The sequence below is a fragment of the Balaenoptera physalus genome, assembly GCF_965194825.1.
Source record: "Balaenoptera physalus genome assembly, chromosome: 16".
Taxonomy (NCBI): domain Eukaryota; kingdom Metazoa; phylum Chordata; class Mammalia; order Artiodactyla; family Balaenopteridae; genus Balaenoptera; species Balaenoptera physalus.
The window spans coordinates 43,817,628-43,831,712 of NC_138898.1; the positions used below are offsets into that span (position 1 = coordinate 43,817,628).

Here is a 14,085-nt window from a genome sequence, read left to right on the forward strand (position 1 = left end):
AATTCTATAAAGCCTGCAGATCATCAAAGAGAAAGCTGAAACAGATTTTAGGACAAATGGGACTATAAAGCAGGGGTCCCCAACCCCCGGGCCACGAACCGGTACCAGTCTGTGGCCTGTTAAGAACTGGGCCGCACAGGAGGAGGTGAGCGGTGGGGAGCGAGGGAACTTCGTCTGCTTCTCCCCATCGCTCGCATTACCACCTGAACCATCCCCCCTGTTCCCCCCCGCAAATCCAGGGAAAAATTGTCTTCCATGAAACCAGCCCCTGGTGCCAAAAAGGTTGGGGACCGCTGCTATAAAGTATCATTCTATTTAATAGATAAGAAAATGCAGAATCAGAGTGGCCTATCACTGTATTTACTGCTGGAAAATAAAAGTGAAGTACAGATTTCTCTGTACTCTGTTTTTTATTAATTTATTTATTTATTTATTTATTGGCTGCATAGTGTCTTAGTCGTGGCACACGGGATCTTTCGTTGCGGTGTGCGGGCTTGTCTCTAGTTGCGGTGCGCGGGCTCCAGAGGGCATGGGTTCTGTAGTTGTGACATGCGTACTTAGTTGCCCCTCGGCATATGGGATCTTTGTTCCCCCCCAGGGATTGAACCTGCGTCCCCTGCATTGGAAGTCAGATTCTTAACCACTGGACCACCAGGGAAGTCCCTGTACTCTATTGTTTAATATCGAAAGTGATAGAGGATCCCTTTGGGTTTTGATAAAGGTGCCCCATCCCATATTAGATTACTCTACCAACAAGATTGTGAGAAAACACTTGTTAAACTACTAGAGTTGTCTAACATGCTACTACAGAATTACTTTTAGCCTGGAAATGAGAGACTAGAGAATTATAAAATTTGAAATCTAGATCAGACCTTTGAGATCACTTCTATTTTACAGAGGAAGAAACTGCGAAGTAGAAAAATAAATGAACTAGTTCAAGGCCAGACAGTTAGTTACCAATAAGACTAAGACTGAAAGTCAAAATATTTGACTTCTAGCTCAGTGATGTACCCACCATGTCAAGTCCTGTTTTCTGTAGTTTTGTAGTTCTTATTTCTAATGTTCCTTTGCTTATGTGTATTGCATTTGAACAATATAAAAATCATCTTTATTAGAAAACAGTTATTTCTCTGGAGTCTTTTACTAACCATCGGTCTCCATAGAGATAATGAAAGCCAGAGGCCAAAACAAAACAAAACAAAACATTAAAAAAAACCCCAAAAAACCCCATAGCTTTTACTTTACTATTAGCTGCTTACCGCCAGATAAAATTGAAAAGTGAAATCTGAAAACCTTTAAATTTATGCCTTACTTTCATTATGAAGGAACTAGCACTTCTCATTATCTTCCAGCTCCCAAGTGCTCCCTGTGTGAATTCAAACATTTAATCCATGTAAGAAACATTGCAAGAAATGCCCACAGTCTAATACGGTTCCAGAATGGGAATATTTTCCCTAATACATCGTCCTCCTGGGTAAAGAAAGAAGCTCTGTTCTTGCTGGTCTGAAACTTTGAGAATAAAACAGTGATCTTCCTTGAATTGCTTCACAGACTTTGGGGTAAATATCTTTGCAGAGTGATTATGATTCCACATCTAGCCTCCTACAGGAAGGTCTATGGTGAACCACAAATATGGTATCAGTAGTCACTGAATACGGCAATGAGGACAGGAAGATTTGAATGGCAGGATTATAGAGGGGGAGGATAGATAGGTGGAGAACCATGAGAAGGCAGCTTTGGTAACCCAGGCAAGAGGAAATCATGCCATGCCAGACTGACAGTGGGGGAAGGAAAAGGAGGGAGCACATCCTAGAGATGCTTTAAAGGAAAAGTTGAGAAGACATATGACTGACAATGTATTGGAGCAAAGATACTGATAATTATAATGATGTATCTTGCATTTATAAGTTATACACTAATTTGTGTTCAAGGAAGTCTATTATTGTATCACTTATTAAATTATAACATAGTCTTCCTTTACTTTCAGAGGGTAATTTATTTCTTAAGAGGAGAAATAAACTATCATAACATTAGTCCTTCTAAGTAAAAAGTTTATTTACCATCAAAATTAATGGCATGTGATCACCTCAACAGTTAACAGAGTATATGTGATCATTGATTTTTATATATTTGGAACTTTTATGCAAATAAAATCCAAACAGAAGAGTAAAAAGCATAAGAAAATGAAAAAAAAAATTGCGAAGGATACGTGAGATTATTTCTACTATACACTGAGAAACTACCAGTGTCCTGAGAGGAGAACTCAGCACAACATGTACCAGTTATTAAACTGCAAAGATTACTGCATGGTGACTCTCATTTCATGGTTCTCAGCTGCCACTGATGTGTGGGAATTCTAAAGTGATCCTCATAACTGTGATGAAATTCCTTTAAGCCAAAGTATTTAAAGCCAAAATATTAAAGGAATAGATGTAGATGTAGATGCTGAATTCTCATAATCTGATTGGTTATATCAATGGCTATGACTTTATGTGAATGTGTTAAAATCGTACCATCATAAACTATACTCACATGGTGTTTTATGTTTATAAATTACATCCAGCCTAACAGTTACATAGGCTTTATTATGTGGATAGCATCTTCACATATCTTTCCACTGGTCTTCAAATGCTTATTAAATGAAACCATATGAAATTTCCAGTACTTGATCATTTTTGGTCTACAAAAATGAGAATTTCACATGTTTTCATCTAATATATGCCACTCTCAACTTGACATTTCCTCTTGGCATTGTCATTGCACCATCCAGCTTATCAAAATAAAGTCTTTATTGCTCCACTGAAACCTCTTCCAACCACAGGGATCCCCATTTGAACATCTGATTCATTCAGTTGCTCAAGCTTTAAAAACTTGGGCACTGTTCTCATTTTTTCCCTTTCCCTCACAATTTACATTAAATTCATCTGTAATTTCTTTCAGCTTTGCCTGGAATATATATGTCTAATTTGTCCACTCTTCTCTGTTTTCATTGTTAACACCCTAGTTGTTATTATCTTTTGATTGAATTCATGCAAGAGAATCCAGCTAGTCACTCAGCTTTCCTCTCTTGCCTTCTTCTAATTCATTAAAAAAAAATTTTTTTAATTTAAAAATGTAAATCAGATTGTGTCACTCCCTTGTTTAAAACTCTCCAAGGACTTCCCATGACATATAGCATAAAATCCAAACTACTTACAATGACTGCAAGGCTCTGTATACCCTGACCGAGCTAATCTTCCTGATTTCTTATCCTACCCTAGTACTCATCACACTCGAGATACATTGAAAACAGATTGAACATCCTCTCTTGGGACCTCTGCTCTTCCCTCTTTCCTGAAAAAATTCCCTCCATATCTTCACATACTCAGTCCCTTTTCGTCAGTCATGTCTCAGGTAGAATGGCATGTCTTTAGTTAGGTCTTCTCTGACAACATATCCTGAATCATCACCCCCATCTGCCATTCTTTATCATGTCACCATTTAAGAAACTCTGCAGAACACATCACTATCTGAGGTTTCTTATTCATTTCTTTCTATAGCAGGATGTGAGAATGAACTTTAATTGGGGAACACTCCTTTACAAAATGAACAAGTTGCAAATACAGTTTCAAAGTAGGACTTGGGAATCAGGTGGGTGACTGTAAAAATTCCTTACCCATAAAATGAAAATTAAAGAATCACAAAAATGGAGATTAAGAGATGATCTGGGGAGAGTTTTTTTCTTAAGGTAGGCATTGGAGTGCTTTTATTAAAAATTAAATTATATAAACTTAAAATTAATAACTTATTAAAAACAGAGATAATATGCAAAACCCATCACTTCTTAATTGTTTATTTTTTTTGTTTTTAATCTATGTTCTTGAGGTCACTTAAGTCTATTATGTCTGTATGTTGGAAACTCGATATCTGTATATCTGTATCTCTCTCTATATAGCGGTATATATAAAAACTCTGTTTTTGGTGACATTACATTTATTAGTGGTTGAAATTAGCTATGATGGGAGCGTTTACATCAAGAAATTGGCAAACACTATACGTAATTGTTTTCTTTATTGTTTGTTGATAATTTTGACATAAAAAAGTAATCGAGTAAATGTTAATAATGCAGTCTAAACTTAAACGTGTGTCAGGTCTGTAGCTGTTTGTCTTAGTTCATTAAGGCTGTTGTTACAAAATATCACAGGCTCGGTAGATTCTGAACAACAGGCATTTATTGCTCATGGCTCTGGAGGATGGAAGTGTGAGATCAGGGTTCCAGCACGGTCAGGTGAGGACCTAATTCTGGGTGGCAGACTTCCCTTTGTATCTTCACTTGGCAGAAGGGGTCCTGGGGCTTTGTGGAGTCTCTTTCATAGGAGCACTAATCCCATTCATGAGGGCTTGCCCTTCGTGACCTAATCACTTCCCAGAGGCTCCACCTACCAATACCATCACTTTTGGGGTTAGAATTTCAGCATATAAATTTGGGGGCACACAAACATTCAGACCACAGCACTGTTACATTATGAACTGTCACTTTCATATTACTCATTAATGTAAACAAAAATATCAACCAATATTCATGTTGCAATTATACTTGTTTATTGGTTGCAACTGTAGGCTGGTCACAGATAACAAAAGTTTGGCGTAAATTGATTAAATCATTCTGTGAGAATCAGTTGGCCATGTAGAATTTACAATAAATACTCTTGTGTTTTTTTATTATTCTATAAATTGTGTGCTATGCCTCCTCTATATCAGTAAAATTCATAATAAACTTATATACAGGTATATATGCATACTTCTGTTTTTTAGAGAGAGCTCTTTGTTAAACATTTACCAGCACAGCACTGTGCTAGACCCTCTATCTGTCCCAGAGGAAGGCAGGTTATTTCTCTTTTTACCTAAAGTCAAGAGAGGGACACTTTCCTAAGACCACTGAGAGAGTGTAGACTATGACCCTCAGAGTTGGGAAAGGGAGGCTGTGAATTGGAGTCATACTCCTCTTGGAAAATCTAAAAGCTGAGAGATAGACTTGGCTGGCTGCTGTAAGAGGAGGAGTAAAGGAAGATTGCTGTTAGAGACTCACCAGCATACCCAGTCATGATGGGGCAAAGTTGGACCATGGACCAGAGATGGGCCTCAATGAGTCAAATCAGGCACAGGATCAACTCAGATCCGGACGAGTAAAGTGAATTGCTATGAAGAAGCTAGGAATACCCTTGGTTTTCTTGAACCAAAGAAGGAGAATTCCAGGCGAGAAGTCTTCAACCAGGAACTGGGAATCTCTGAAGACCCCCTTAATACACCCAACAGAGAAGAAGGCAGCTCTGAACCCCTAGAAAACGAGAATATATTGCCAGTTTGTGGCAGTGCCAATCTTGTTAGGACATTGTTGCTCTGTTTCCTCATGTCTGTCACTAGGTTAGCAAGCTGAGGGACGAGGAAGACAAGTATAAATTGGGGAAAAGGAAACAAAGGACATCTATCTACTCTCCTTCCCCAGCAGCTGGCTTCTCACCCACGGCAGGCCTGGCTGTGGTAAGGAAAACTTCTCCACTTTTAATCAGGTTCACATTTGATCATTACACGACACTGGATATCAAAGGAACAAAAAAAGACCCAACTCCCATCAAACTGAAGGACAGTGGGGTACAAATATATGACTGCCTTAGTAGTTCATCCCTAGAAGTCATTCTTGTTGAATAAACCAGGTATATTTATTTAGTATATTTATTGTTTTCTCTCTAAATTGAAAGCTTTAAGAGAGCAGGGACCTGCTACATAGAGGGCACTCGGTAAATATCTGTTGCATGAATGAATGTACAAAGGGGTAAATGAGAGCTTATTGGTTCTTTTTTTTGGCATGTGGCAAAGCAGACTCAGAGAAGCTGTGTAGGTAAGTTGCTTGTAATATACATGTTCTTTTGTTAGAAAGAATAGAAAGGGTGAGAAAATTCAGTCCTGAATGATTAGAAGGAGGACAGAAGTGGGTGGACCTTAAGAAGGGGCCACTGTATGTGGGAAACTGATTCATATGGTTTTTGATCAGTAACATGGAGGAACAGCTGGTCTGTCCACACACACAGGCAAGGTGTGTAGTCAGTAGCTTGAATAGGAAACTATATTCTGGACGAGGGAGAGACAAATTGGCCAAGAGCAGAGATATTGTCAAGGGATTTGGAAAGTTCTCTGAATCTGAGGAAGGGAAAAGGAGGAACATGAATTCAGAGATATGCAGGGGCAGAGAAACCCTTAGATAAGGTAAAGCTTTATAAATGGCCTTCAGATTTTTATCTTCATTCACTACTCTCCCCCTACCCTTAAAAAAAAAGACAAAGCTAAAGCTACATGAAATCTTTAGTCTAAAATGAAGAATTAGAAAGATCCAGAAAGTAGGAGCTTAGTTTCAGTGGGATGAAGAAAAAATAAATTTTAATAAACAAAAATCTGAACACAAGTTGTATGAAAAGAACTAGAATTTGACTCTACATATTTAGAAATATTCCCAACTATTTTCTAAGAAATTTCCACACATGATTAAGGATAGAATTGGTAAGAAATTTGTAGTTCCTGTTAGAGCGAGCCAATGTTAGCTAACATGACCTGCAATAAACCAGATGCTTTGTTTTCAATCCATCCAGCAGCCCTGAGAAGAAGCTACTGCCTTTGCAGTTAAAGGACTCGGAGAGGTTAAAGCTCCCTGACTTCCCTCAGTTAATAAGCGGAATTTCAAACACAGGTTGAACTAACCTAGTGCCCAGGTTCTCTTCACAACAGCATTTGTTTCCCAGTAAGGGTTTCAACTTTATTTTGACATGATGTTTCTTTTGGAGTTAATGTTTTTAAGGGGCAAAATGGATGAGGCATATTCCGCTGGGTTTCATGAGCATCAACCAATTGGATTTCCTTGTCCTTATTATTTTTAGTCCTCTGTGTGCAGACTCACGACACTGATCTACAGGAAAGCTTGTGTTTTCTGTTGTCACAATGCACTTCGGAGAAGTGAAATATGATATGTGTTCTCTTTTGAAAACAACTGATAAGTTTCAGGTTGAGCAAAAGTGTTTTATTTTCTGAGTCACTTTCCTATTCATCATAAAAGGAGTTATAATAGTGTGTTGGTTTCAGTAATCCAGGTCCATTCCCTTTAGTGGATTTTCTTTTACTAATACTTCTCTACTTAAATTCTTATCTCAAGAAGTGGCCATTAATTAGCTCTGGGAGCAACTTAGTCATTTTTTTTTTCTGGGAAATGGGAAATCTGGTAAATGATTTGTACTTCTGCTTTGTCAAAAGCATTTATTTTTCAAAACCGCATGGGGACATTTAATGGCACTCCATAAATTTCATGCATTCACTCACATTGGAATGGAGGCTTTGGGGACTGCATGCCCTTCTTAATGACATGTTGGCTTGGCCTCAGCAACATGGCTTCAACTCAGTTCTTAATAGACATTAATCCATAGTGTATAAACTTCAGGTAGCACAATTGGTTATTTGTATCTTTCTTTTTCTGGAAAGTCCCAAGACAGATCCAAGAAGGGAGAAAATAGAAACTACGTAATAGTAGCTATAGCTTTGAGAAGAGTAGCTGTGGCTTTCAGTTAAAAATATTTCCAATCAACTGTTTGAAACCTCTTAACATTGAGATCAAAGGATGCATCTTGCAAGCCTTTACATACCCCAAGGCACTAATTCTTTAGTTCACCCATTCATTCATTCAAAAACATTTATTGAACTCCTACTCATTGGTCAGACACTGTGCCAAATGCTGAGGCAGGACCCATACTTATGAAAATTGCATAGTTATATAGTATCTTCCAAAGCATTACTAATCAGCACATTTTTACAATTAAAATATAAAATGAAATGCTTGGGATCCACATGCATGTCTCTCTTGGAAGAGGTTATGTATGCTAGCACTAAAATTGACAGGACACCCATTCACCTAATTCTCACTCTTACTCGCATCTTGGCAAATAGGCAAGGGGTCCTCCCAAAACTGGGCTAGGGTATTCTTTGGTTTTAATTAAGCAAAGGAAGACGTCTCCCCTTAATTGGCCCTCTTACTTGATAAGTCCCTGTGAATCTGTGATATTTTGCAGGAAATAAACTGCTAAATCAGAGTAGAGGGGAGACAAAGAAAATATTGGTGCCACAGCTACAGAGACTATTCTGAAGGTTCTGTAATCAACAGAGCCTTGAGAGACACATTCAAGATAGATTATTTCCAAATGTACACAGGGGGAGAATGTGGGGAGAGAAGGGGAGGTTTGGAGCTGAGATGGAGGACAGGGCAGGTGGTATCTATACCTGACAGATTCAAGTTCATGCTAACACTCTGAAGACAGAAAGAGAATCTGTCTTGAATAATTTTTGATTTAACAAGGTAGAACTTTGACCTCATAAAAGATGAAGGTCAGTGAGTTTAGGAATAAGATGACTACTCTTTGGACTCAAACTATGGAAAGCATTTTCCTGTAGAATATAATGTATCCATTTGTCTTTAGCAGGAAATAAATGAAATTATTTCAGAATTGTGTCCCTGAGAAGGCCTGAGGCAATCATATTTTCAGTGTATGGATACTGAGTGACATGATTGCATAATTCAGGGTGGTCTGGATTATTTGAGCAAACCACGGGACATACTTGTCTGTTTATTTTCCTATGTTTTCTTGACATTAGCGTCTAAGGACTACCCCGAAACCTATCTTCACATCCTCTTGAGAATGTACATGGACTGACATAAATTATTAACTTCTCCCTGGACAGGTCCATTAATATTCTGTGCATTATTATAGCTTTATTTGTTTTCCATCGGTTATTCTTGGTCTCTTTCCATTACAGAGAAGTCTACTCTTACTTAAATTTATGTCTTACAGTGAAGGTGAGTTTAGCCAACTGCTCTTTGAATCTATTTAATCCTAAAATTATTTCTTTAGGAAAACTTTAATGTATCCTCAAGAGTCTCTTTTCCTGAAAATGTGAAAAAGAAACTTCCCTTAACTGAGCATAAAATAACAGTTCTTAGTCTTGAGTTGTTCCATAAATGACGGTCTGTTCTATAAGGTTACTAGGTCAAAGTAGTCAGAATCTTTGGTGGTTTTTACAGACTGATACTTGAGGGTCTGAAAGACTGCTTTGTTTCAGTCCCCCATTGACAAATATTAAGATGTTGAGATTCCAGAAGTGACTACCTAAAATGCAGGGAGATGACAGCTATTGGGATATGATCCGGAAGTGGCCGTAAAGTGATAAATCATGTGTATTTTTCCTGTGCTGTCCCAGTAGAGGTGTTCTTAAGCAAAATAGATTACATGTCGTAGTTACTGGCAAAAGGAGTAGGCTTCAGCACCTTTGCCCTGAGCTATATTATGTTTGTAAGATCTTAAGCAATAGTTCAATGTACACCAATAATATATTAGCCCATTCTCTCCTGTATTATGTTCTGCTTCATATGGTTTTCAGAATTTTAAAGTTGGGAGGGATCTTAAAGATAATTTTGTACAAATCCCTCACTTTAAAGATGAAGAAAGTAAGATGCAGAGAGGGTAAGACCTGCCAAGGCCAAACCACTTATAGCAGTAAAACTTCTAAGAGCCTATTTGGGAAATTCCATTATGATTTCAATGGATGTCACTAAAAGTACTATTGAGATATTCAAAACCCCAGTGTCAGGGAGTGATCCTGAATTGCTGGGTCCAGGGCTGATGGAAATTCCACTGAAGCTGTAATAGCTTACCCAATAATTATAAGTTCAACCCCCTTGAAATGCATTGCAGTTGTTGTCTGAAATGGTGAGAATATTAGTAGCAGAACATGTTCCTTCTGGAGGTGGGCCTAATGCCCTATTCATTTTTACCCCCTTGGACAATAAAAGTGGTGCTTGAGGCCATATTGACCAAGTCATTGGAAAATCAATTGTTATTGAGTTAGAGCTGAGCACAAAATTTTGAAAAGTGTTTAATTTATTCTTCATATCATCTGTTCTTTTAATGTTCTTGTAATCTGTGATCCCTGGCTGACTTGTCTGTGATTCCTGACAGAAACCTTCCTTCTCAAATCCTTTTTTCTCCTTTACCCCTGCTATCCTTCCAAATAAGAAAATCACTTAAAGGGAAAGAAAAACAAAAGCATTCAGCACAGTGAGATAGGAACAATGCAGCCCAACTATTATCAGAGTAAAGCCTGCTTCCCTAACTAATCAAAATTCACAGTCAGTGTGAGGAAAACAAAGCCAAACCGGCAGAAATAATACAGTGCGACTTAGGAGAGACTTAGAATGCAGTCATAGCTCATAAAATGGTTATTCAGAAAGAAATCTGATGGCTGCAACGTGAGAAGTTAATGCGAGCTCAGAGCGGAAGCTTAGGTCGCTGGGTGCTCTTCTGTTTCTGAAAAGTTTGCCTGAAATCAGAGTCCATTTTCTTCCCCTTTCCCTCATTTCTCTGTCCTCCCGGCCTCTCTCCCTCACTATATTCCTTCCCTCTCCTTCTCTCTAGCTTCTACTGCTTCTTCCTTCCTTCCTCTCCTCCTCCCTTCTCCATCCCTCCCTCTTGCTCCCTCCTTCCCTTCTTTCTCCCTGCATCCCTCTCCTGTCTTCCTTCTCTTTCTCGCTTCCTCCACTTCTCTCTCCCTCTCCCTCTCTCTCTGCATTCCACTTTCCTTCTCTCCATTCAAGCCCCCTTTCTCTCTTAACTCCATCTTTCCTCTCTTCTCTTCTTTTCCCCACTTCCCTCCACAAACATTTCCCCAAACTCTTCCTTTGTTTTACCTTCTATACCAGGTCCTGGGACCACATATAGTGTCCTCGCACTCCAGACCCACAGGCAAGGGCGACAGACAAGTTATCAATACTCAGATAATGTGAGAAGTACAAAAACTCAGGCATGTTTTAAAGTGTTATTGGAGAAGGGGTTTCTCTAAGCGAATCCAACCTGGGAAAATCTGGAAAGGCTTCTTGGAGGAGGGAAGACAGGGGAGGCTGAGGGGTCTGAGAGGAAGTTCTTACCCTGGGAAACAGTGTGTGCAAATGAGGGGATGGGAAGAGAGACAGAGAAGCAGAAGCAAACACAAAAAGGAGAAAAGGGGGACTAAAAAGGCACATTATTATCATTATTAAAACCTCAAAGGGACTGTCTCATGGCCAGAAATATTGTAGTAAATGAGCTCTTCCCCAGGGATCTGTGAGGATCATGGCTCTTTCTTTTTTAAAAAATTAATTAGTTAATTTATAAAATTGAGGTATAATTGACATATAGCATTATATCCATTTCAGGTGTACAACATAGTAATTCAATATTGGTATGTATTGCAAAATGATCAACACAAGTCTAGTTCCCATAATCATCATACCAATTTTTTTCTCCCTTGTGATGAGGACTTTTAAGATCTACTCTCTTGGCAACTTTCAAATATGCAGTACAGCACCATTAACTATAGGTACCATGCTGTCCGTTACATCTCCATGACTTAGATAATGGCTCTCTCTTGGTTAAGCCCATGAGTCTTCCCTATATTAAAAACATTTGATATTCAAGGTATTTAACAACATGCACCGACCTATCAGAATGGCCATAGGCTTGAAGTGCTGAAACAGGTCCTGGTCATAGAAGCCTCATTAGTTGCTTGATAAAGGGTAGTCATGAGCATTCCATGGGAGGGTCTTGGATTGGCCAGGACTATTTGATGGGAATTTAAGGAACTTGGGGAAGCAGCTACCACCACAGGGGTCTTTTAGTGTTTGAACTACCAGTATGTGCACAAGCAGCCAAAGATAAGCCCAGTCTGCCCCTGAGGTCCAGGTCAATGTTCTAGCCCCACCCCATGATCTCTGGAGGCCTCCACAGGGGCTTAAGTCAGATCTATGAATCCTCCTCCCTTCCAGGAAGAGCATGATGAAGAAGCTAACCGGATCTCCCCCTCACTCACTGTAGCAAGAGTGACTGTTCCTACAGAGCCCCTTCCTCCTTCTCAGACATGATTCTCATGGAATCAACCAGGAGGCTGGAGCCTCACACGGTTAGATCATGTGCTGGTCCATGGTGGCACCACTCAGCCCCCAGGACTGAGGGAGGAGAGAAAGTAGATGACTGGGGGTATGTGTCTCCAGGACTCCCAAAGGTCACCAGGAGTAACTCTGGCAGGAAGCCATGCTATTTATAGCCCTCCTTCCCTTCTCCTCCCCCTCCTCTCTGCCTCGCCTACCCTAATTGGTCTCTCACCCTGCCACGCTCTACCCCTTTCCAGGCTTCCTGAGAAAATGTTCCTGGTACTGTTTACTTCTGATTCATCCATTCATTCATTCAACAACTCTTTTGAGCACTGAATGAATTGATGAGTAAGTGAACTTTCCTCTGCCTCTACTGTAGCTGTGGAAACAAAAAGAATCCATATTGAAAGGAGAGAGAGATGGTCCTCAAAATCAAAGGGACAACTCTGAAATCATTTCCCCATGGCCATCGTAGTTGAGCCCCAAAGAATAGCAGTAGAGATGATTTAAAGTAAGTGTAGGGGCTCTGGGAGTAGTAAGCCCTGTGCAGTTAGAACAAAATCCAGCAGCTTTACCGTGGCTGATCTCCATCATCTGGCCATCATCTAGCTCTATAAACTCATCTCCTCCCACCCGCAACCATCTCTGTTATTCTAGCCGCGCTGGCCATATATCTGCTCCTTGTATTGTAGAGACATAAAATTTGCCACCCCAATATCTGTTTCTTTGGCAGGAGGATTAATTTAGTCTGATTATTTTTAAAAGAAGACTCAGGAAGTCTTTCTTCTTACCTCCTCCTTAGCTGCCTCAAGAATTTAGATAAAGGACCTATTCCTGGAATAGAGCTATCACCAGAGCCATCTGCCAAGAACACGGGCTAGCATGGTGTGAAAAACTAGGCAGGGCCTAGATATCAGAGTCTATTCTATGTCCCATTGTCTCCACCTGACCCAGAGATTTGCTTTTCCACCTCCATGTAAATTGCCTTCCTCCCCTTTGAAGTCCGAAACCAATACCCCTGACATCCTCTTTTGGTTTTTAGCTGAAGATGGTACTTAGGATGAGGGTTTAGGCCATTTTGGAGTGTTACTCAGTTCTCCTGTGTCTCTCCCATGTATACATGTTATTAAACTTTTGTTTAATTTTCTCCTGTTAATCTGTCTCATGTCAATTTAATTCTTAAACCAGCCAGAAGAACCTAGAAGGGTAGAGGAAAATGTCTTCCTCCCCGACAGTGATAATACACAGCCAACATACCTGCCATTGGGCTGTCCTTGCTATCGCTGTTCTTTCTGCTTAAAATACTGTTCTCTGGGACTGGCTCAGGGCCAGATCCTTTCACCATTCAGGTCCAGCTCAAATGTAAGCTTCTCAGTGAGATCTTCCTTGAACACCCTACCAAATATAGCCCCACTCTCCCCGCCTGCCCAAGTTCACTTGTAACATTCCCCAGCTTTGTTTCTTCCTTAGCACTTATTACTATCTAAGATAATGTTACTGATTTATTGTTTCCTTGATTTTCTCTTGATTTCTCTCACCACTAGGATCTAAATCCCTTGAGAACTGACACCTTGTAGGCTGTGTCCTTAGCATCTGGAATAGGGCTTGGCACATAGTAGGTGCTCACTAACTATTTGTTTAGTGAGTAAATGCATTAGTGGGTGTAGACAAACCAAACTCTCTATGGAAGAAGTGGGTATCTGTGGCCTGCCCTAGATTCCTATCCATCATTTACATATTGATTTCTTTGGAAAAATATGTTCTAAGTTTCACCAAATGGCATTATAAAAAACTCTTTTGAAATATAACCCATTTAAAAATTTCAAAATTGCTATATTTAATAAAACAACCAAAAATGAATCATTTGGATAAACAAACATTTTGAAATATAACTACTCCTAATTGATTGATTGGTCATATAAATTCAACCTTTTGCAAAACAGATTTATTTAAATCAGGGAACTGAAAAAAATAGGAGGTCAGTAGCTGGAGCTGTGTATCACCACACTTCCTAATCCATGCTATTTTGTTGCTATATCGTTTGTTTGGAAGATGGAGAAGGTACCAATATCTGTAGGTCCAAATATCCTAAGGCAGTGCAGGTGTCCAAC

The 14,085-nt window shown here is 39.5% G+C and overlaps 1 protein-coding gene across 5 annotated transcripts in view; it reads left to right on the forward strand.

Moving 5' to 3' along the window:
* MACROD2 (mono-ADP ribosylhydrolase 2) overlaps positions 1-14,085 on the forward strand; it is a 1,951,733-nt gene that overhangs the window by 1,304,244 nt on the left and 633,404 nt on the right. Inside the window, exon 7 of one of the 5 annotated variants that reach the window (XM_082428622.1) lies at positions 5,404-9,754. The exons of the other annotated variants lie outside the window; for them this stretch is intronic. Coding sequence (XP_082284748.1) covers positions 5,404-5,688 — 285 coding nt within the window. The 3' untranslated portion in view covers positions 5,689-9,754. Of the gene's footprint in view, positions 1-5,403; positions 9,755-14,085 lie in introns of those variants that run through there. 5 annotated transcript variants of the gene reach the window in all.